The following is a 24,591-nucleotide window of genomic DNA, read 5'->3' as shown; positions in this document are numbered from 1 at the left end:
TTAATATCCTGTTCTATCACCAATGTTTTTTAGCGTATTGATTCCCTTGCTGGTTACTACTTTTGAAAATCATATAAATAATAAAATATATAATATTCTTTATTGTAAGTTCCATGTATTTATTTATTTCTCATAGAATGTTTCTGTTGATTTTTGCAGAATTCTTGTATTCATAGCCTACCTATTTTAAATTAGCCATGCTGTGACAAATGAAGAAGGGTATTCCTATCTACTTGTATTTTTCTTTTGTTGTTGTTGAGACAGAGTCTCGCTTTGTTGCTCAGGCTGGAGTGCAATGGTGTGATCTTGGCTCACCGCAACCTCTGCCTCCCGGGTTCAAGTGATTCTCCTGCCTCAGCCTCCTGAGTAGCTGGGATTACAGGCATGCATGCGCCTCCATGCCCGGCTAATTTTTATATTTATAGTAGAGATGGAGTTTCTCCATGTTGGCCAGACTGGTCTCAAACTCCTGACCTCAGGTGATCTACCCACCTCCGCCTCCCAAAGTGTTGGGATCACAGGCATGAGCCACCACACCTGGCCTCTGCTTGTATTTTCTAAGGCTGCCATAACACATCACCTCAAATTTGGTGGCTTAAAACAACCAAAATTCATTGTCTCACAATTGTGGAGGCCAGAAATCTGAAACCATTATCATGAAGTCGAGGTGCTGGAAGAGCCATACTCCCTGCAGAGGCTCTAGTGGAAACTGTTTCTTGACTCTTACAGCTTGTGGTGACTGTTGACATCCCTCAACTTGTGGCTGTGTGGTTCCAGCCTCTGCCTTTGTGGTCGCATTGCCTTCTCTTCCCCTTCTGTGTGTACCAAAGCTCTCTCTGCCTCTTTTTTTTTTTTTTTTTTTTTTTTTTTTTTTTGAGACAAGGTCTTGCTCAAGCAATCCTCCCACCTCACCCTTCCTAGTAGCTGGGAATGCTAGCGTGTGCTGCTGTTCCTGGCGTAGCGCTCCTATCTTTGAAGACCTCCCTCTGGTTTCTAGCAAAGTCCAGATTTGTCAGTATCATATACAGGGTCTGCCATGGCCTGCTCCCTGTCTGCTTTTCCACTCTCATTTCTCCTGTCTCCCTTTCCTTCCTAGAAGACTCTTCCTCTCCCGTTTTCTTGAGTTCAAGCATCCCTTCCTTTTGGAAGCCTGCCTTCCTTTTTCCATTCTGAGTTGAAGCCCTTTCCCTATGGTCCTGTAGCACTTTTGGTGAACTGATTTACAGCAGAATAGGTTTATAATCATTTGTTTGTGTGTCACTCCCACCAGACTGTAAAAGACTCAAGAGAAGGTATCATGTCGTGTATAACTTTTATTCCCAAATGCCTATTATTGTGCCTGGCACACAATTCAGGCACCTGATTCACAGTTAAAAACCTGAGTTCAGATTCTAGCCTTATCACTTACCAGCCCTGTGAGCATGAGCTTAAGCTATCTAATATTTCTGGGTCTTTCAGTTTATGAAAGATAGGACACTTGCTTCAGGCTGTTCCTGGCTGTTAGTTTAACATAGTTGGGTATAATTTCTCTCTTCCCAGCAAACTGCCCTATGATGTGACCCCTGAGCAGGCGCTAGCTCATGAAGAAGTGAAGACACGGCTAGACAGCTCCATCAGGAACATGCGGGCTGTGACAGACAAGTTTCTCTCAGCCATTGTCAGCTCTGTGGACAAAATCCCGTGAGTGCCATCAGTTGTCATGACCCCCAGTAGAGCCCAGCAGTAAGTGCCTTTCTGCTCCTTGGCCCTTCTCACTAAGTTTTGTCCATCCCGCAGTTATGGGATGCGCTTCATTGCCAAAGTGCTGAAGGACTCGTTGCATGAGAAGTTCCCTGATGCTGGTGAGGATGAGCTGCTGAAGGTAAGAATCTCATAGCCGGCAGACTCCTGCCCTTTGAGGACAAAGCTATAAAAGCAGGACTGACCGTAGATCATTACTAACTGCCTAAGTGTAGGTTCTGGCAGTAGCTTGCCATTGATTGTGAGCTTTTGAAAACAATTGTAATTGGTAAATGATACCTCTCTTAGGATGAAACACTTCCTATAGTTTGGCGCACAAACATCAAACAAGTAGAAAGATGGATTTTTCCTGTTTTCAGATGAGTTTCTTTGAGTCCTGTCTTTTCGCTGTAGTATTGTTCCCTCTGCTGGTGACCTGGCAAATAGTAGCAAGCACAGTTATTTCTGCTAAGGCTGTTGCTGATAACTCTTTCTTACTCAGCTGTGCTCTTCTCTTTTCTTTTTTTTTAATCTGAATGCTTTTTTCTTCTCTCTCCTAGTTCTGTGCTTTCCTACAGTGAGGCCTCGATTCTAGACTTTCTGTTCAGGTGAATTAATTTTATTTCTTCTGAATGAAACTCTAGGGGAAATGCTGTGACTGTCCCTGAATTCTTCTGTGGAACAGATGTGTGTTAAGTGAATTTAATTTCAGAGGCATGAACTTGGCCTTTGAAGTCTGCAGCATGAGAATGTTGGGAGGTGGGGTTACTCTATGCTGATTGGGTCATGTTAAGGAATTTAGCTATGTTTGTTAGCTTTTTATAAGGAAAACCCATCTACATGAAAGTACAAAGTGCACGTGGGTGACACCAGCCTTATTTGCTACCATGATATGTGAACAAAAGATGTCCTGAAATACTTAATAACAGACTTTAAGTGTATCATTTTTACCTTCTGAATCTGCTCTTTCATTAACTACTGGCAGTAGTTTTCAGTTCTGTTCTCATTGTTTTCCTGTATTGAACAAAGGGATATTTCATTTAGTTCCAGGCCATGAGAAAGAGTGTGTATATGTGCATGCGTGCATGTGTGTATGTATTTTTTATTTATTTTTTACTCATAGGACTGCATTTTCTGCTTTTCTTTGCTAGCAAAGTCATTTGTGGCTTACTTGGTGGTATGTCTTTTAATACCCATCTTTCTGTTTCATCTGTTCCAGATTATTGGTAACTTGCTTTATTATCGATACATGAATCCAGCCATTGTTGCTCCTGATGCCTTTGACATCATTGACCTGTCGGCAGGAGGCCAGCTTACCACAGACCAACGCCGAAATCTGGGCTCCATTGCAAAAATGCTTCAGCATGCTGCTTCTAATAAGATGTTTCTGGGAGATAATGCCCACTTAAGCATCATTAATGAATATCTTTCCCAGTCCTACCAGAAATTCAGGTAAGGGGAAAGGCACAAGTGCTTAAGAGAGTCTGTGGATGTATTTTTATCATTGAGGAAAAAGGGATAAGATTAAAAACCACCCCTCACTTTCCCTGACTGCCATATTGTAGAAGACATGTTTGATGTGCCCGGGACTCCAGAAGATGATCGATGTACTTTGAAGAGAATTTTCTTTTTTTTTTTTTTTTTTTTTTTTTGAGACGGAGTCTCGCTCTGTCGCCCGGGCTGGAGTGCAGTGGCCGGATCTCAGCTCACTGCAAGCTCCGCCTCCCGGGTTCACGCCATTCTCCTGCCTCAGCCTCCCAGGTAGCTGGGACTACAGGCGCCCGCCACCTCGCCCGGCTAGTTTTTTGTATTTTTCAGTAGAGACGGGGTTTCACGGTGTTCGCCAGGATGGTCTCGATCTCCTGACCTCGTGATCCACCCGTCTCGGCCTCCCAAAGTGCTGGGATTACAGGCTTGAGCCACCGCGCCCGGCTGAGAATTTTCATATGAAATACATAGTAGTTAACACTTATGAAATAGATAGTAGTTAACATAAAAATAATGATGATTATGCATTTAGTACATTACCTTGTAATCAGAGAAGAATTGGAGAATGCTTTTAATTTTTGTAAATTAACATCTAGTTTTGAATGCTTCAGAGCACTGTCTTAGAGATAGAATTGGTTCTCCTAATGGTGCCTGAGAACAGTTTTAAATCATGGTGCAATGGTTCTTAAGGATAAAACTAAAACTACAAACTAGGTGGAGAAAGAAGTTATTAGAGCCAGTATCCCAAGGTTGTCAAGCACAGCAAACACACAGCACTTTCTCTTGAAGTAACTATATTGACTGGCTTCTGTTTGCACTCATTGTGTGAGAGGTTTGTGAAATGTCCTCTTGCCAACTTCTCATGCATATGTCCCTTTTTGGGGGGCTGCTTCCTGTGCTTATTTCAGACGGTTTTTCCAAACTGCTTGTGATGTCCCAGAGCTTCAGGATAAATTTAATGTGGATGAGTACTCTGATTTAGTAACCCTCACCAAACCAGTAATCTACATTTCCATTGGTGAAATCATCAACACCCACACTGTAAGTATTTTTCTTTAATTACTTAATTTCATTGTCTTTAATTATTATCCCTGGCTGCTGGTTATCATCTCTGGTAGCCAGGTGTCTCACCTTCCTGTGATCTAACTGACGTGCATCTCCTTGATGTCTCTTTTTTTTGCTTGTTATTCTTTTTTATTTATTTATTTAGAAATGGAGTCTCACTCTGTCGCCCAGGCTGGAGTGCAGTGGTGTAATCTCGGCTCACTGCAAGCTCCACCTCCTGGGTTCACGCCATTCTCCTGCCTCAGCCTCCTGAGTAGCTGGGACTACAGGCGCCCGCCACCACGCCTGGCTAATTTTTTGTATTTTTAGTAGAGACGGGCTTTCACTGTGTTAGCCAGCATGGTGTCGATATCCTGACCTCATGATCCACCCACCTCGGCCTGCCAAAGTGCTGGGATTACAGGCTTGAGCCACCACGCCCGGCCTTTTGCTTCTTACTCTTAACAATATCTACTGCTAGGTTTCTAAAATGTCTTCCCAGGCCATCTGCATCAGAATCCTATGGGCTAGTAGTTAAAAATGAAGTTTCCTGGAGACCGCCCAGGCCTACTGAATCAGAATCCCACTGAATTGATCTAGTACTTTGATAAAATAGTGCTTTTACTCTTCTTTCTTTTTACCCCAGCCCTCTGTGTTATTTTTCTAACATGATCTAGAATACTAGCTTCTTTCTCTGTGTAGCCTTGGAGTGGATTTTTCCCTTGGAAGCTGGAGTTCCATGTTTCTTCAGATTTTTCAAATCATTTTTTCCCCTCTGGGGACATGGACATGTAAAACAGGAACAAGGACATGTGTGAAAATGTAAATGAAAGTTCAGGTTACTGTCATTTCTAAGGGCATCACTGGGGATAATGGCACCTTGAAGGCTTTGTTGAGTGCTCCTACAATAATTATAACATTGATTTGGTATACTTTTCTCTGAATTACATCATGTCATGCACTGGAAACATTAAGTAAAAGTCTGCATGTGACTTATTTGAACTGGTAGTAGGGTACATTGATGACTTTGGGTATTGAACTTTGAGTTTCAATGTTTTGTGTTTTTTGTTTGTTTTGTGTGTTTTTTTTTTTTTTTGAGATGGAATCTTGCTCTGTCATTCAGGCTGGAGTGCAGTGGCGCAATCTCGGCTCACTGAAACCTCCGCCTACCAAGTTCAAGCAATTCGCCTGCCTCAGCCTCCCTAGTAGCTGGGATTACAGGTGTGCACCACCATGCCCAGCTAATTTTTGTATTTTTAGTAGAGACAGGGTGTCATCATGTTGTCCAGGCTGGTCTTGAACTCCTGACCTCAGGTGATCCACCCACCTTGGCTTCTCAAAATGCTGAATTTACAGACATGAGCCACCACGCCCAGCCACAGTGTTCTTTCTTACACAGGGAACATTTGAGTCCTTTATGGCCATGAGATTAAGAGAGTACCAGTATTTCCTCTTCTTACATCATAACAAGTCATTCAACAGAGCCCAGTGTGGTGCTTTATATATCATATTGTTTATTTGGGTTGATTTGCTTGTTGTTTCTTTGAATATAGGAACTTTGTTGGAATCTCTTTGTGCAGATTATTGTTAGGCGTTCTAGGGAGGGATGGGCTGGAGAGTTGAATGTATAAATGGAGTTGATCATTGGTGTTTGCAGCTCCTGTTGGATCACCAGGATGCCATTGCTCCGGAGCACAATGATCCAATCCACGAGCTGCTGGACGACCTCGGCGAGGTGCCCACCATCGAGTCCCTGATAGGTAAAGTTCTAACTTTTTTTTTTTTTTTTTTTGAGATGGAGTCTCACTCTGTCACCCAGGCTGGAGTGCAGTGGCTAGATCTCAGCTCACTGCAAGTTCCATCTCCCGGGTTTACGCCATTCTCCTGCCTCAGCCTCCCGAGTAGCTGGGACTACAGGCGCCCGCCACCACGCCCGGCTAGTTTTTTTGGTATTTTTTTTAGTAGAGACGGGGTTTCACCGTGTTAGGCAGGATGGTCTCGATCTCCTGACCTCGTGATCCGCCCGTCTCGGCCTCCCAAAGTGCTGGAATTACAGGCTTGAGCCACCGTGCCCGGCCTTAAAGTTCTGACTTTTGCCTGGAAGGTCAAAGGGGAACATGACAGAAAAGTGTAATTGTCACCTCCTCTGTTTTTTGCACTATACCAAACTCTGGATATACATTGAGAAATAAAATAGATGTGATCCTGATAGTTTTGTAAGAGACAAAACAAAAACAATAATAACAAAAAAAGCCCAGATGTGATCACTATCTATAAGGAACTGGAGACAGAGGAAGAGATCATTTTAAATGCAGATACATACTGCCAGCGTGTGTTTAAAAAAAAAAAAAATTGCAGATACACAAATAATTATATAACTATAAATTAAAAGTCCTCTAAAGGAAATAATTTTTTTTGTTTGTTTGTTATGAGACAGGGTCTCTCTCTGTTGCCCAGGCTGCAGTACAGTGGTGCAGTCATAGCTCACTGCAGCCTCAAATTCCTAGGCTCAAATGATCCTCCTGAGTTTTTGTTTTTGTTTTTGTTTTTTTGAGACGGAGTCTCGCTGTGTAGCCCAGGCTGGAGTGCAGTGGCCAGATCTCAGCTCACTGCAAGCTCCGCCTCCTGGGTTCACGCCATTCTCCTGCCTCAGCCTCCCGAGTAGCTGGGACTACAGGCGCCCGCCACCTCACCTGGCTAGTTTTTTTTTAATTTTTTAGTAGAGACAGGGTTTCACCATGTTAGCCAGGATGGTCTCGATCTCCTGACCTCGTGATCCACCCATCTCAGCCTCCCAAAGTGCTGGGATTACAGGCTTGAGCCACCGCGCCCGGCCCCTGTTTTTTGTTTTAATAGAGATGGAGTCTCACTATGTTGCCCAGGCTGGTCTCGAACTCCTGGCCTCAAGCCATCCTCCTCCTTTAGCCTTTCAAAGTGCTGGGATTGCAGGCCTGAGCCACTGCACCCAGCCAGAAAGAATGCTTTGAGAGAGAATTGTGAAATTGTAATGTTGAAATAATTTCGTAAACATTTATGAAGTTATTATGGATCCTTTGCCTTTATCATTTGGCATAATATCTTATTTCTCAGTAAAAGTTGTTCTCGTCACACTGTACATGTTAGGTGATTCAAGTATTATCTTAGACTTGCATCATCTTTTTAATTTGTATTATTTCCCCCCAGTATCTCCCCTTTATTACGCTGACTCTTTCCACCCTCCCAAAACTTCAGGGGAAAGCTCTGGCAATTTAAATGACCCCAATAAGGAGGCACTGGCTAAGACAGAAGTGTCTCTCACCCTGACCAACAAGTTCGATGTGCCTGGAGATGAGAATGCAGAAATGGATGCTCGAACCATCTTACTGAAGTGAGTATCAAAAGTAGGAAGAATGAAATGAATGTAATCCAAAGGTTTCTTGACCTTTGGAGAGGAACCTGCTGGGTCATACCTGAAATGACCATCCTGACCTCTCATACTTTTCATAATCCCAGTCACCAATCACCTCGCATACTGTACTTGGCACAGGATTTTTCTGCCTTATTTTGCTAATATGCTACAATGAAATGTAAATCTTGGAAATCCTAACCCTTGTACCTACTTATGGTATCGTTGGGTAAATAAGCCTAGTGCCTTGAGTACTGTGTGCTGGCAGCTGCTGCTTGGGACTTCTGTGAGGTACTGTTTGTGCTGCTGCTGCTGCTTTGGTCCACTTGAGAGGAACTAGAACACTGGTAATATTTAAATGCTTCCCCCATCTTTTTTCAGTACAAAACGTTTAATTGTGGATGTCATACGGTTCCAGCCAGGAGAGACCTTGACTGAAATCCTAGAAACACCAGCCACCAGTGAACAGGTAAAATTTAGGGTCTAACATACTCCTTTGTTTGGTAGATAAGCTCTCCCGATAGGCGCATGTCAGAGAAAGGAGGAGAGACACAAATAAGAGTTGGTAACCTAGGGGTGAGCGTGAATGTAACTGGGGGGCAGTGGTAGTTACAGCTCATCTGAGAAAGTTTTTGGTTCCATTGTGTCCATCCAGTATATCCGTCCCTTGGTATCCACAGGGGTTACTTTCCAGCCCCCATTCCCCCCACCCCCAGCCAATACCAAAATCCATAGATGTTCAAGTCCCTTATATAAATTGGTGCAGTATTTGGCTGGGCGCGGTGGCTCACGCCTGTAATCCCAGCACTTTGGGAGGCCACGGCGGGCGAATCACAAGGTCAGGAGATCGAGACCATCCTGGCTAACACGTGAAACCCCATCTAAAAATACAAAAAATTAGCCGGGCGTGCTGGCAGATGCCTGTAGTCCCCCCTACTCAGGAGGCTGAGGCAGGAGAATGGCATGAACCCGGGAGGCAGGGCTTGCAGTGAGCCGAGATCATGCCACTGCACTGCAGCCTAGGCGACAGAGTGAGACTCCGTCTCAAAAATACTAATAATAATAATAAATAAATAAATAAATAAATAAATAAAATGGTATAGTATTTGCATATACTTACACACATTCTCCCATATACTTTAAATCCTCTCTAGACTACTTATACCTACTACAGTATAAATGCTATGTAAATAGTTGCTACTGTATTTTTAAAATTTGTACTTTTTTTATTGTTGTATTTTTTTTTCAAATAGTTTCAGGGTTGGTTGAAACCATTAATGTGTAGGGTATTGAATATTACATATTTGGAATTCTGTTATGTGCCATGGTAGATAGAAGAAAAGTACAGAATATGGCTCCTAAACTCAGTGAACTCGTGATCTTGTTGGGGAATTGTGACATGTATTCCTGAAACAGTGATGAAACCATTCAAAATTAACTATGATACTGACTAAAAAATAATAGAAGTTTCAGGAAAGAGGCCAGTGAAGCAATGCATTAGGAAGGCTTCCTAAAACAAGTGGAACTGGAGCCAGACATATAAAGGTGGATAGGATTTGGGTGTGCATGTAAGACAAGAGAGGGCATTTGATGCAGGAGAGTGATGTGAACAAAAGTACAAAGGAGGGAAGAGCATGATGCGACCAGACTTCATGTCTAGAATGGAGCTGTGGGTGGAGGCGAGTAGTGAGAAATAAAACATGAGACCAAATTATTTAGAACTCACAAACTAGATGGGAATTTGGCACTGCAGAGATAAGAAATAAAGAGCCTCTGTAAGGTTCAAGACCATTTAATGTTAATTAATTCAGCAATGCTATGAGAGCAGATGGTGGTTAAGTCATCTAGGTGTGTGATAAGGTCCAGTGGGGTGGGCAGATGGGGGTTGGGACCTGGCATTATGTAGGGTTGGATGAGTCATGTCATATCTAAGACCTTTGTTTCTTTTTTTTTTCTTTTTTTTTTTTTTTCTTTTTTTTAATTTGAGACAGAGTCTCACTCTCACCCAGGCTGGCCTGCAGTGGCGTGATCTTGGCTCACTGCAACCTCCACCTCCTGGGTTCAAGTGATTCTCCTGCCTCAGCCTCCCGCGTAGCCGGACTACAGGTGTGCACCACCACGCCTGGCTGATTTTTATTTTTGGTAGAGACAAGGTTTCACCATGTTGGCCAGGCTGATCTCAAAAACTCTTGACCTCAGGTGACCCACCCCCCTTGGCCTCTCAAAGTGCTGGGATTACAGGTATGAACCACTGTGCCTGGCCAGAAACCTCTGTTTCTCATTTGTCAAATAAGGAAAGTAGGTCAGGCTATTCATTTCCAAATTTTAAGCATGGTAATCTGTTTCATTAAGTGACAACTTACCTAGAAGCCCAGTATATAAAGCAGGTACTCTGCTACTCTGCTAGCCAGGAATAGGGCATCTGAAATCCAGCCCTATAGGACTCTGTGGTGCCTCTGGCAAACTCTTAAGGCTGCAGAGAGAACTATTTGGAAACCATTGTTTTAAATGAAGTCTCAGCTCTCAGTTGCTATGACTGATTACCGATTAGATATGTGTGAAAGGCAAGTAAGGATGTATAAACCAATACTTGAAACATGTTGAACCTAGAAGGAAATTTGAAATAAGGAAGGAGGAGCCCGTCTTTATTGAGAACCTAGTATGTGTTTGGTGCTCTCACCTCTGTTCTTTCATTTAATCCTTGCAACATTCCCATGAGTCGAGTCTTTTCATCCTTATTTTACAGATGAGGAAACTAAAACCCTTACAGGTTAACTGGCCAAGATCATCAGCTTGTAGTGACAGAACCAGACGCAGATCCAGTTCTGTCTGCTTCCAGAGCTTATGCTCTTAACATTATGTGATGCAGAGTAGTCTTGACTTTAGAAGATAGGGGACTATTGGGAAAGAGAATTGCTCCAGTTAGGGGGAATTACAAGCTTGAAGTATAAGCCATCCCGAATGTAAACATCCCAGTGCAGACAGTTGAGAATATGGCACCAGAGCCATGGTCACAAAGATTTGGGATCTGTCAACACAGAGGCAGTCGTTGAAGTACTGAGAGGAAACAGAGAGAAATGGAAGTACAAAACAATGCATCGAGCAAGAACACAGTGCAGAGAAGATGAGCAAGGTGACAGAAAAGGATTGGATTTTGGACAGGGTATGGTAATTGGTGATGAGAGCAGTAAAGAAGAAAGTGCTGGAAGAATGAAACAGCAAGTATAGATCATATGTTAGACAGGGACAGACAATGGATGGTGACTGAAGGATGGCAGTATCAAGGGAAGGTGTTTCCCTGTTACTATTGGGGTGTCTGCAGCATGTTTGAAAGCAGAGGCAGTGCTCGAGCATGATTCCGCCAAATGGAAAGTGACAAAGTGACAAAAAGAATTAGCAAAGATTTACTAAGCGTTGCTCTTGTTGTGTTAGTATAGTTATAACATTTATACAGCTGTGTTTTTAATAAAATTAAATGGCTTCCATGTCTCAAAATGTGATAGAGAAAAATGACTTTGTAGCCGGTACAGTCCCGTCTCGGTGATTGTACCTGGAGTCCACCAAAGAAGCCCTAAGCAGTTGTGTGCCTTTTTTTTTTTTTTTTTTTTTCTTTTTTTTTTGAGACAGAGTCTCGCTCTGTCACCCAGACTGGAGTGCAGTGGCACGATCTCAGCTCACTGCAAGCTCCACCTCCTGGGTTCACGCCATTCTTCCGCCTCAGCCTCCCCCAGTAGCTGGGACTGCAGGCGCCCGCTGTGACGCCTGGCTAATTTTGGTTTTGTATTTTTAGTAGAGACGGGGTTTCACCATGTTAGTCAGGATGGTCTTGAACTCCTGACCTCGTGATCCGCCCACTTCGGCCTCCCAAAGTGCTGGGATTACAGGCTTGAGCCACCGCACCTGGCCCAGTTGTGTGATTTTGTAGATATCATCTCTTCTAGGTGGAAAGAAGTGCCTCTGCTTCATGCAGTTTCTCATCTGTTACTTGGCAGGAGTCAGAGTTTGTTTCCTTCTGTTTCGAGGTTGGAGTTTAAGATCTGTATAAGTTCAGGTGCGGATGTGCTATATAAATTCAAGTTTAGGATTAGTGTGGTGAACTTGCTGAGAACTTCTTTTTCCCATCTGTAGGAAGCAGAGCATCAGAGAGCCATGCAGAGACGTGCTATCCGTGATGCCAAAACCCCTGACAAGATGAAAAAGTCAAAATCTGTAAAGGAAGACAGCAACCTCACTCTTCAAGAGAAGAAAGAGAAGATCCAGACAGGTTTAAAGAAGCTAACAGAGCTTGGAACTGTTGACCCAAAGAACAAATACCAGGAACTGATCAACGACATTGCCAGGGTACTGCATTTGGGGGACAGAGGGGAACTGGCCTTGTTCAAAGCTGAGAGGCTCGAGAGACAGTAACTGTCCAGATAACAGCATAGCTTCAGTTCATGGGCAAATTAGTGCCCTCCTCTCTGAGAAACCATATCTGACTCTCCAGCATGAGGGCCTTGCCCGACCTGAGGTGGCTTATTCCATGGCCTAAATTACTAGGGAGAGGACCTTAACTAGAGCCTCCTATGACCTTAAAGAATTTGTCTTCAGCCTTAAAGAATTCTTCCAGATCTTTTTCATGATTACTGTGAAATATAAATTCACATCAAGCTGATGAAATCCTTGATTTGTATGAATCATCTCAAGCGAGGGGCTTTGGTGAGGACTAAGAGCTTAGGTGTTCTCTGCTGTTGCACTAAGGTAATATTATGCACACCTGGGAACTGGTAGCTGATGTATTATAATTCTCTTTTTCTCCCTTTCCCAACAAAATAAATTTAAGAGGTCCAAACCAGCTTTGCAAGTAAATTCTAAAAATGTGTAAGTCTAAATGTAACGCATTTCCCTGCTAGAAGATACAAATGGGGGAAGAAAATTTGAGATCTGAATTTCTCTATTAATTTGTGAAAACAAATCTCAGCACTTTCGGAGACCAAGGCAGGAGGATCACTTGAGACCCCATCTCTACAAAAGAAAGTTTTTTAATTAGCCAGATATGATGGCATGTGCCTGTAAGTCCCGGCTACTCTGGAGGCTGAAGTGGGAGGATCACTTGAGCCTGGGAAGCTGAGGCTACCATGAGCCATGATCTCAACCACTGCACACTCCAGCCTGGGCAACAGAGCAAGATTCTGTCTCAAAAAAATAAAAAAGTATGGAGTCATATTTAAGGCAGAGTTAAGCATTGCTGGGTTCTAGTGTGAAATGATAATCACTCAAGAAGTGCCTGATACCTGTCATTATTTTTCTAACTCTAATAATTATGTCTCAGGATATTCGGAATCAGCGGAGGTACCGACAGAGGAGAAAGGCTGAACTAGTGAAACTGCAACAGACATACGCTGCTCTGAATTCTAAGGCCACCTTTTATGGGGAGCAGGTGGATTACTATAAAAGCTATATCAAAACCTGCCTGGATAACTTAGCCAGCAAGGGCAAGTGAGTATTTTTTCTGTTTTAAAAATTGATGTCAGGGAAAAGAATTAGAGTGAGGAAAAAGCAGAGGCAACTGAAATGACGCTGGAAATTTTTGCTTAAAATATACTGGATCTATTTATCGCATTAGTCTTTTATTTTACCTCTAATCATTTGTATAATTGCCTGTTCCATTTGTTAGTGTATGATATAAATAGTGGGTGGGGGATTTCATGGATGCTTATCGCTAAGTAATGCTTTTGCAAAATACCTTCTTGGGGCCCGTCAAGGTGGCTCACACCTATAATCCCAGCACTTTGGGAGGCTGAGGTGGATGTGTCACTTGAGGTCAGGAGTTCAAGACCAGCCTGGTCAACATGGTGAAACCCCATCTCTACTAAAAATACACAAATTAGGTGGGCATGGTGGCATACGCCTATAGTCCCAGCTACTTGGGAAGCTGAGGCAGGAGAATTACCTGAACCTGGGAGACGGAGGTTGCAGTGAGCCAAGATTGCACCACTACACTCCAGCCTGGGCGACAGAGCCAGACTCTGTCTCAAAAAAAAAAAAAAATCTTCTTGGTGCTAGAAATTAAAATCATGAAAGGAGATCATCTAGTGGTCCCAAAATCACTTAAGGAATATTATGCAAATTTGGATCCCCTTGCTTCTCTGTATTCTTCCTGAGGACAAGATCACAGGCTCTGATTTTCTTCCTGGGTACTGAGGAAAGTCTGATCCAGCTTTCTTGGCACTGGCCGCCAGCTATCAGCATGCCCATTTTACAGGGAGGGAACTGAAAACCCAGAGACATGGGTGATAAGAGCAGGTTTTACTTGTAGGGTAGTTTATTATTTATTCCTAACTTTTTATTTTAAGAGTTTTCAAATCTCAGAAAGATGGAATGAATAGAACAGTAAGCACCCATATGCCCTTCACCTAGATTCACCCATTTCTAACATTTTGCCATATCTGCTTCCCGTTTCTCTGGCTTGTGCACGTACTCTGTTTTTCTCTTTCTCCCTGGAAGACTCCCTGGGATCAGGCAGGGATGGATGGGAAGGGATGAAAAATAGGCCCACCTAACCCGGCTTGCAGAGCTGACTCCTGTGAGCTTTTGACGTGTTTCCATTGTTCTTTGTGTACTTCCTGACACAAGATGTTTCATGTTCAACCTGTAGTTTCCCCTCCCCAGGCCCAGAATGAACTGTTTTTCCAAGAATCCCTGGTTTCTTTCAATGAAGAATGGTATTTAGAAACCAAGATCTAGAACTGAGTGTGTTCACTGCCAGATTTGTCATGGCCTCCAGGCCTTCTAAGCAGGCAGACCTGGATTCTCATTTTTTTAATGCTGCGTATTATTCCATTATACAGATAGATATAACAATTTACTTAAGCAGTTCTCCATTGATGAACATTTGTTTCCAGTTGTTTGTTATTATTTTTTAAATTCTGCAGCAAATAATCTCTTGTACATATGTCTTTTGCAGATGTGGGCATGTTTCTGAAGTTACCACTTTTTGCCTTGATTATCCTAATAGCCTCCTAATCTGTTTCTTTTTCCTTATTCTCGTTCATCTGTAATTGCTGTGCTGGCTTAAATGCTTTTAAAAAGTATTTATTTGATATTATTTTTATTTTTTCCCTACACAGCTGAGGGGCTTAGAGTAACTCCTTCGCTGCAGGGATTCAGTACCATTCCCTCAGGCTGGCATATGAAGCTCTCATAGTTACTTGTTAGGAACTGAAGTTCCCAGAAGGACATGGGAGGATTAAGACACTGTTAAATTCATGGGAGTGTTCTCAAATATAATTTAGACTAAAAATAGAAGCAATTTAGTAATCTTTCCCCTGTTTTGCAGAGATATTGCTTAGGCTAATTCTAACATTTGTTTGCCATTTTAGAGTTGGTATGTTACTTATGCTTATGTCTGGAAGTTTGGTGTCTGACCTTGTTTCCTTCAGTTACCAATGATGAAGATTCAGAATAGATGGTTACTTGTAGAAAGTGACATGATGTGATTTTTACAGAGTCTCCAAAAAGCCTAGGGAAATGAAAGGAAAGAAAAGCAAAAAGATTTCTCTGAAATATACAGCAGCAAGACTACATGAAAAAGGAGTTCTTCTGGAAATTGAGGACCTGCAAGTGAATCAGTGAGTCTTTGCTTTTTGTTTTATAAGTCGATTTTTATTTCTACATTTATCACATCTTTGCCTTTTTGTCTTTATTTCTCTTTTCTGGATGGTTACTTTTAATATTTTTTACGTATTTATATATTTTTATGTGTAGAATTAGGCCTCATACTCAGAGTTAATTTGTCATAAAAGAGTTTTTCTTTTCCTTGTTTGTAGAACCTTTGTCTCAGGTCATGTTCACTTCTTTGGGTCTGATCTTAATTTTTCATCATTAAAGCAGGAAGCCACTCCTTGGATTTCTTCTGTTTCTGAACCAAGAATAAATTAAGAGTAACAATAAGAGGAGTTTGCTTTATTCCACTTACAGCTAGGAACCAGGCACTTAACCTTCATTTTCTTTTCTGGGAAGTATCAGCTTGCTTTGCACGTGGTTCATGGACCTGACATGTCATCCTCCCATAGATCCCGGGCCCAGCCTCATTAGCAAGCATTTATTAAGCGTCTGCTCAGTCAGCCCTGTGACCTCAGGCTACTGATCTTTCCCTTCTTGTGTCTGGGGAAAAAAAAAACTTTTAAAAAAAGAACTTTTACAGTTTTCTGATTCTAAAATAATATGTATTCATTATTAAACTTTGAAGATACAGTAAAGCATAAAAAAGAAAACACCTGTAATTTCACAAGCCAGAGATAACCAGGGAAATCATTTTAATGTATTTTTTTTCTATTCACATAAAGATTATCCACAACTCACCCACTTATTTATCTAACTACTTTATATATATTTCTTTTGTTCTTCTTCTTCTCCCCCCCCCTTTTTTTTTTTTTTTGACGGAGTCTCTCTGTCACCCAAGCTGGAGTATGGTGGCGCGATCTCAGCTCACTGCAACCTTGGCCTCCAGGGTTCAAGCAATTCTCCCACCTCAGCCTCCCAGTTAGGTGGGACTACAGGCATGCATCACCACACCCAGCTAAGTTTTTGTATTTTCAGTAGAGATGGGGTTTCACCGTGTTAGCCAGGATGGTCTTGATCTCCTAACCTCGTGATCCTCCCATTTCGGCCTCCCAAAGTGCTGGAATTACAGGCCTTTTTTTTGGAGGGGGAACAGTCTCTCTGTGTAGCCTAGGCTGGAGTGCAGTGGCATAATCTCGGCTCACTGCAACCTCCAGCTCACTGTAACCTCCGCCTCCCAGGTTCAAGTGATTCTCCTGCCTCAGTCTCCCAAGTAGCTTGGATTACAGGTGCCTGCCACCACATCCAAATAATTTTTGTATTTTTAGTAGAGACAGGGTTTCACCATGTTGGCCAGGCTGGTCTCAAACTCCTGATCTTAAGCTGATCTGCCCTCCTCAGCTTCCCAAAATGCTGGGAGGATTATAGGGATGAGCCATTGCACCCAGCCTAAAATAACTACTTAATATTTTTTAACACAAACTGGGACAATACTGTTTATGGTCATGTATCCAACTTTTTTCTTATAACATTATGCTGTGAGCATTTTTTATATTCATTGAAAGCATCCTTTTTAATGGGTACATAATTTTTAAATTTTTTTCTAGAGAAAGAGTCTTGCTGTGTCACCTAGGCAGGAGTGCACTGGCATGATCACAGCTCACTGCAGCCCTAACCTCCTGGGCTTAAGAGATCTTCCCACCTTAGCCTCCCATGTAGCGGGGACCATAGGCATGTGCCACCATATCCAACTAATTATATTTTGTAGAGACAGGGTTTCACTTTGTTGCCCAGGCTGGTCTTGAACTCCTGGGCTCAAGCAGTCCTCCTGCCTTGGCCTCCCAAAGTGCTAAGATTACAGGCATGAGTCAATATTGCCCTTCTTTTTGTCATTATTTTCCACTACTCTTCAAGTGCCTACCTCTATTTGCCTTTCTTTCTTCTTTTTAATTTGCTTCTATGGGTTTAGAAACTAAATAGCCAACTAAATCTGATAAAATTATTTATCACTTAAGATAAATATCTTTAAGGAATAACCCGTGAGGCATTCCAGTTGAATAAAATGCATGTATGTTTCAGTGCATGGGTTTTTGTGACTTCTCCTTTAACTCTCAGTGACCTTTTTGCATCTTTCATGGTTCTCAGCCCTGTTTGTAATAGGTAAGGTAGCTCCATAGTTGAGTTCTGGAAATCTGGGGTGCTATACTTTGATCACCCAGAGGATGCCTTAATCCCTTTTTTTTTTTTTTTTTTTTTTTTGGAGACGGAGTCTTGCTCTGTCACCAGGCTGGACTGCAGTAGCACTATCTCAGCTTACTGCAACCTCTGGCTCCCGGGTTCAATCAATTCTCCTGCCTCATCCTCCTGAGTAGCTGGGACTACAGATGCATGCCACCACACCCAGCTAATTTTTGTATTTTTAGTAGAGACGGGATTTTACCATGTTGGCCAGGATGGTCTCGATCTCTTGACCTTGTGATCAACCCACCTCGGTCTCCCAAAGTGCTGGGATTACAGATGTGAGGCATCGTGCCCGGCTGCATAACCCCTTTTCCTTTTGGCTTCCTAAAATTTCCTGGCAGGTAACATGTTGTGAATGAGTGATAACTTAAATATTTTTAATAATAACAATTTATCTTTGGTAATACTGAGTGTGCTTATGTACACAGCACCTACTCTTTCTAGAAAAACCTCCTCCCTTGGAGCTTTTTTTACTGACCCCCTTTTGTTTATTTACTTCTCCCAGTCCTCAAACATGCATGTATTCAAACACACATACCATCTCCTTCCACCCCAGTTTCCTGTTTTCTCCTTTTATCATTAGGTTTCATTTTTGGCCATGTGGAAGTGAAGAGAATTACTATGATGTCATCCCTTCACAGGCCACTTGTGGCACTCCTCAGTGGTTCTTCTTTTATAGAATGCAAGTGCTGCAGGCAGAGAGAGGTTGCCATTCCTCTCTCCAAGTCCCAGAGCAGATGGTACTTAGGCATGGCAATCCGTGCTGCTTCAGGTGCAGAAGTACTTTTGACCTGTATTTTCTACCCCTTTTCACCCTTGAAGACTTGGTTCATCTCCTTTCCCCATTTCACAGAATATTTTTATATAAGAACATAAAAACCATACCCTTATGATGTTATCTTTCAACAGGTTTAAAAATGTTATCTTTGAAATCAGTCCAACAGAAGAAGTTGGAGACTTTGAAGTGAAAGCCAAATTCATGGGAGTTCAAATGGAGACTTTTATGTTACATTATCAGGTGGGTATGCACCAGCAGGAACCAAAAGCTTTCTGGATGAGATTCTTGTCCAAGTAGGAGAACTAGATAAAGAGGAGACTCATCTGAGGAAAGCTGTCTACATTCAGCAGTGAGCTGGGCTCCACACTGTGGGGAAAGAAGCTGAGTGTTGCAGCACGTCTGGTTTGGTGTGTACACTCTGGAGAGCTTTTGCAGATGTAAATCTTCAGAAAACATTTATCTGAAGCTTCCACTTAGTGCTGCCACTAAATTGAGCTGATACCTTGGACTTGAACAAAATGCATAAGTACACATGCTGACATTGCAAAATTGTAAGTCCACTCAGTAGCTTGAAATTTTTTTCTCATTTTGATTTGATGTAGGTACTTAAAGGTTAGATGCACTTCTGACAAGGTGTGTGTAAAGTTTATGTTTGTAAACCACATCCTATCTTAAATCCAAAAAGAACTCGGGAGTAATTCATTTTTACAGCATAAAGATCCCTAAGTTTTATTTTGAAATATCTGATTTTTACACGTTAAAAAATAGCAGGGGCATTGAGAGGATTCCTAGGTGACGTCCAGACTCCTTTAGCTTTGTGTGTGTGGCACCGGTTAGTCTGCTCCTGTCTCCTTTCTTGCACTGCTTCACACAGCCATGCCCTGCCAGCCTGGGCAGGTGCCTTCCTGTGAATGTGCATTTGGACTTCTGCTCATGCTGCCCTCCCTCCCCTCCCCTGCCTTCCAACCCCACCCCTTTTGTTCCTCCATCATTTGTCAAGTACTTCCATGTGTGTACCTCCCCCAGCCAAGCCATAATAGGTGGTTTCCCCTTCGCTTCTGTAGCCTTTGCAGACATCCTCTGTTTACAGTAGGTGTTGACTTACTTCCCCTCTCCCCGCTAAAGCCATAAACTCCTTAAGGACAGGTAGCATTTCTTAGTCATCTTCGTTTCCTTGTCAGTGACCAGTAGACCATTAAAACATGTTAGCTAAACAAATGTGAAATGATTTTGTGATGCACACAGCTAACTGAAATACTTCTACCAAAAAAAAAAAGGAACCTCATTCCCTCAGTTCACCAAATTGTTATTGTTTTAATTTTAAAATTTTTTTATTTTATTTACGTGGAGTTATCAGAACATATTTTTATTTTTAAATTTCTTTTTTTTTTTTTTTTTTTTTTTGAGACGGAGTCTCGCTGTGTCGCCCAGGCTGGAGTGCAGTGGCCGGATCTCAGCTCACTGCAAGCTCTGCCTCCCGGGTTTTTACGCCATTCTCCTGCCTCAGCCTCCCGAGTAGCCGGGACTACAGGCGCCCGCCACCTCGCCCGGCTAGTTTTTTTTTTGTATTTTTTAGTAGAGACGGGGTTTCACCGTGTTAGCCAGGATGGTCTCGAACTCCTGACCTCGTGATCCGCCCGTCTCGGCCTCCCAAAGTGCTGGGATTACAGGCTTGAGCCACCGCGTCCGGCCTATTTTTAAATTTCTTAACCAAATTGTGTTAGGCCAACCAGTCTGCCTATGGTAATTTATTAATTTATGTACAAATTCATTAAATGTGGGGTGACTGCCAGGTGTGGGGTATTATGTTAGGCACAGGTGCCAGCAGCCTTCATGGAGCTGCTAGGATTTTTCCAGCAGATGATTGAACTTGTGGGGTCCTTTCTTTTTTTTTTTTTTTTTTTTGCGGTTGGGTGGGGGAGCGGCGGAGTCTCACCCTGTCGCCCAGACTGGAGTGTAGTGGTGTGATCTCCACTCACTACAACCTCCACCTCCTGGGTTCAACTGATTGTCCTGCCTCAACCTCCTGAGTGGCTGGGATTACAGGTACGCACCATCACGCCCGGCTAATTTTTTTTTTTTTTTTTTTTTTTTGAGACAGAGTTTCGCTCTTATTGCCCAAGCTGGAGTGCAATGGCGCAATCTCGGCTCACTGCAACCTCCACCTCCCGGGTTCAAGTGACTCTCCTGCCTCAGCCTACTGAATAGCTGGGAATACAGGCGTGCGCCACCACGCCGGATGCCCAGCTAATTTTTGTATTTTTAGTCGAAACAGGGTTTCACCATGTTGGCCAGGCTGGTCTCTAACTCCCCACTTCATGATCCACCTGCCTCAGCCTCCCAAAGTGCTGGGATTACAGGCGTGAGCCACCGCACCCGGCCTTGTGGGGTCCTTTCAAGCCTTTTGACCCTTGCTCTCTCATCACCATTTTTCTAAAGTTTAGAAGTGAGAATGCTCAGATTTCTTAAACTTGTTCAGGACAATGGCGAAAGTAACAGGAAAAGCAAGAGCATTGCAGTCAGATCTGGATTTACCACGTCCATCTCTGTCCTGTGGTGCAAGTCATTTAACATCTCTGAGCCTCGATAGCTCATCTTTAAAGTTAGGATGATCGCACCTCATAAAAATTTTTGTGAAGACTTTTAAAAGATGCTATATAATGTGCTTACACAATACCAAGCACATGGCAGACACCTAATAAAACATCAAGTTCTCTCTTTTCTCCTTGCCTTCAGGATAAAAAGTTTTCTCATGTTACCGGGCGCGGTGGCTCACGCCTGTAATCCCAGCACTTTGGGAGGCCGAGGTGGGCTGATAATGAGGTCAGGAGATCGAGACCATCCTGGTTAACACGGTGAAACCCCGTCTCTACTAAAAATACAAAAAATTAGCCGGGCGTGTGGTGGGCGCCTGTAATCCCAGCCGCTCGGGAGGCTGAGGCGGGAGAATGGCATGGACCCAGGAGGCGGAGCTTGCAGTGAGCTGAGATTGCCCCACTGCACTCCAGCCTGGGTGGCAGAGCGAGACTCCGTCTCAAAAAAAAAAAAAAAAAAAAGTGAGTGTTCTTATGTGGAATAGAAATTAAGAATCTAGGGCCGGGCGTGGTGGCTCAAGCCTGTAATCCCAGCACTTTGGGAGGCCGAGACGGGCGGATCACGAGGTCAGGAGATCGAGACCATCCTGGCTAACACGGTGAAACCCCGTCTCTACTAAAAACTACAAAAAAAAAAAAACTAGCCGGGCGTGGTGGCGGGCACCTGTAGTCCCAGCTACTCGGGAGGCTGAGGCCAGAGAATGGCGTAAACCTGGGAGGCGGAGCTTGCAGTGAGCTGAGATCCGGCCACTGCACTCCAGCCCGGGCTACAGAGCGAGACTCCATCTCAAAAAAAAAAAGAAATTAAGAATCTAGCAGATAGTATTGAGGTGACATTACCAGCCTTGTCTCATTTCCCATGCTTAGTATATTTTATCGTAGGTTTAATCTTCACCTTTTCCAGATTTATTAAAACTAGTGACCCATAACATGGATGAAATGCGAAAATGTCATTGTGACTTCTGAAATAAAAAGCTTAGGTGTGTGTGGCAACTGAACATGTTTCTTTTTCTTTCCATGTATGATGAATTTTGATATGAACAACATGACTTCCTAACTCCAAATCAACCAGAAGAGCCCCTTGGCCAGTGCGCCCTATTGCTCCAGCTCTCAGGCTGGTTGTGCAGTGGGTAGTTTCCTAGCTAGGAACTTTTCTTTCACCCCAGTTCACATCTGGCACACAAGGCAGGCCTCAGTCCATCTGGAGCCCTCCCTACCTTGTGTCCTTTTTCCTTGTTCCACAGACTTGATTAACTGTCAAAATGTTTTGTTTTGTTAATAGGACCTGCTGCAGCTACAATATGAAGGAGTTGCAGTCATGAAATTATTTGATAGAGCTAAAGTAAATGTCAACCTCCTGATCTTCCTTCTCAACAAAAAGTTCTACGGGAAGTAATTGATCATTTGCTGCCAGCCCAGAAAGATAAAGGAAAGAAGCACCTCATAGCTCCTTTCTAGGTCCTTCTTGACTCATTGGAAGCAAAGACCTAGCCCACAACAGCGCCTCAGTCTGATACACTCCCGATGCCACATTTTTAACTCCTCTCGCTCTGATGGGACATTTTGTTACCCTTTTTTCATAGTGAAATTGTGTTTCAGGCTTAGTCTGACCTTTCTGGATTCTTCATTTTCTTCCATTACTTAGGAAAGAGTGGAAACTCCACTAAAATTTCTCTGTTGCTACAGTCTTAGAGGTTGCATTACTTTATTGTAAGCTTTGGTGTTTGTTTTAATTACCAATAGGGATGGTAGGATTCAAATTTTTGTCATTTAGAAGTGGAAGCCATTAGCACCAATGACATACATACAGGATGCACAACTAAAATGTCATGTTATTAACAGTTATTAGGTTGTCATTTAAAAGTAAAGTTCCTTTATATTTCTGTCCCATCAGGAAGATTGAAGGATATGGGGAATCATTTGTTATCTTCCATTGTGTTTTTCTTTATGGACAGGAGCTAATGGAAGTGATGGTTGTATGTTCAAAGGAAGCATTTCTAGAAAAAAGGAGATACTGTTTTTAAATTTCATCATCAAACTTGGGCAGTTCTGTTTGTGTAACTCCCCGACTAGTGGATGGGAGAGTCCCATTGATAAAATTCAGCTACTTAGATAAATTTGGAATGGGTTGAGACACCTGCCTGTTTGTGTTGGTGCACAGAGATTGACTTGATTCAAAGAGACAATTCACTCCATCCCTATGGCAGAGGAATGGGTTAGCCCTAGTGTAGAATGTCATTGTTTTTAAAACTGTTTTATATCTTAAGAGTGCCTTATTAAAGTACAGATGTATGTCTTAAAATGTGGGTGATAGGAATTTTAAAGATTTATATAATGCATCAAAAGCCTCAGAATGAGAAAAGGTTTTTTTTAAATTGGTTTATCTGTATATCTGAACTCTTGAAACTTATAGCTAAAACACTAGGATTTATCTGCAGTGTTGCAGAGATAATTCTGCCTTAAATTGTCTAAAACAAAAACAAAACCAGCCAACCTATGTTACACGTGAGATTAAAACCAATTTTTCTACCATTTTTTCTCCTTTTTTCTTTTGCTGCCCACATTGTGCCTTTATTTTATGAGCCCCAGTTTTCTGGGCTTAGTTTTTTAAAAAAATCAATTCTAAACATTGAATTTAGGAAGCTTTTGTTCTTAGATAAAAAGTCATATACTTTAAAAAAAAAAAAAAACTTTTTCCAGGAAAATATATTGAAATCATGCTGCTGAGCCTCTATTTTCTTTGATGTTTTGGTTCGGTATTCTTTTATAAATTTTTAGCATTTAAAATTCAGTGATGTACATTAAGCCAATAAACTGCTTTAATGAATAACAAACTATGTGGTGTGTCCCTATTACGAATGCATTTGGAGAAGTATTTTTATGGGACTCTACTCAGGTCCATGGTTACAGCCCACAGGGAGGCGTGGAGTGCCTGGAAGGATTCGCCACTACCCAGACCTTGTTTTTTGTTGTATTTTGGAAGACAGGTTTTTTAAATCAACATTTTCCTCAGATTAAAAGATAATGCTGTTAACAACTAGCATTGCCTCAAAAACTGGGGCCAGCCAAAGTGTGTCAGCCCTATTTCCTTAAAAGAGGCTATCAATCCCAAAGGCCACATCCAAGACAGGCAATCATGAGCAGAGTTTAGAGCTCCTTTAATAAAATGCGTCAGTTACTTGTAAGGATTATAGTTCCCTCAACATGACTGCTAATGCAGAATAGTGTAAAATGCACTTCAAGAATGTTGATGGTGATGATGATACAGAACTGTGGCTTTAGTAGCATCGAAGATGCCCCAACAAACTCATGGTGTTGAAACCACGCAGTTCTCATTACTGTTATTTATTAGCTGTAGCATTCTCTGTCTCCTCCCTCTCCTCCTTTGACCTTCTCCTCAACCAGCCATCATGACATTTACCATGAATTTACTTCCTCCCAAGAGTTTGGACTGCCCATCAGATTGTTGCTGCACACAGTTGCCTTTGTATCTCTGTATGAAATAAAAGGTCATTTGTTCATGTTTGTGTTTTTCTCAGTTTCATTGTTAACAGTTTGCTAAACACCTTGACTAGAGTGAGATGTAATAGTTAAAACCACAACAGCAAACAACCCCTTTTAAAGGAGAAAACAAGTCCACCATCAAATCACTGAATGTCCTCAGAGTGATTTTTAATATGTAAATTTGTGACTTTAGCCTTTTTAATGAATATGCTTAAGTTATCTTCACCATAAAAAGAAGGGGGTTGTGGGAAGCAAACATTACATGTCACTTAACTCTGATTGACAAATGGTAGAAA

The 24,591-nt window shown here is 42.3% G+C and overlaps 1 protein-coding gene across 1 annotated transcript in view; it reads left to right on the top strand.

Annotated features, from left to right (window-relative positions):
* LOC105488300 (IQ motif containing GTPase activating protein 1) overlaps positions 1-24,312 on the top strand; it is a 114,916-nt gene extending 90,604 nt beyond the window's left edge. Inside the window, exons 27-38 of the mRNA XM_071100664.1 lie at positions 1,540-1,680; positions 1,777-1,861; positions 2,939-3,171; positions 4,116-4,248; positions 5,909-6,011; positions 7,483-7,618; positions 8,018-8,105; positions 11,765-11,977; positions 12,948-13,114; positions 15,124-15,246; positions 18,329-18,437; positions 22,074-24,312. Of these exons, the coding sequence (XP_070956765.1) occupies positions 1,540-1,680; positions 1,777-1,861; positions 2,939-3,171; positions 4,116-4,248; positions 5,909-6,011; positions 7,483-7,618; positions 8,018-8,105; positions 11,765-11,977; positions 12,948-13,114; positions 15,124-15,246; positions 18,329-18,437; positions 22,074-22,187 (1,645 nt within the window). The 3' untranslated portion in view covers positions 22,188-24,312. The remainder of the gene's footprint in view (positions 1-1,539; positions 1,681-1,776; positions 1,862-2,938; positions 3,172-4,115; positions 4,249-5,908; positions 6,012-7,482; positions 7,619-8,017; positions 8,106-11,764; positions 11,978-12,947; positions 13,115-15,123; positions 15,247-18,328; positions 18,438-22,073) is intronic.
* Positions 24,313-24,591: the final 279 nt, after the last annotated feature.

Source organism: Macaca nemestrina, chromosome 7 (assembly GCF_043159975.1).
Source record: "Macaca nemestrina isolate mMacNem1 chromosome 7, mMacNem.hap1, whole genome shotgun sequence".
Classification (NCBI taxonomy): domain Eukaryota; kingdom Metazoa; phylum Chordata; class Mammalia; order Primates; family Cercopithecidae; genus Macaca; species Macaca nemestrina.
This window is presented reverse-complemented; position numbering and strand designations above follow the sequence as displayed.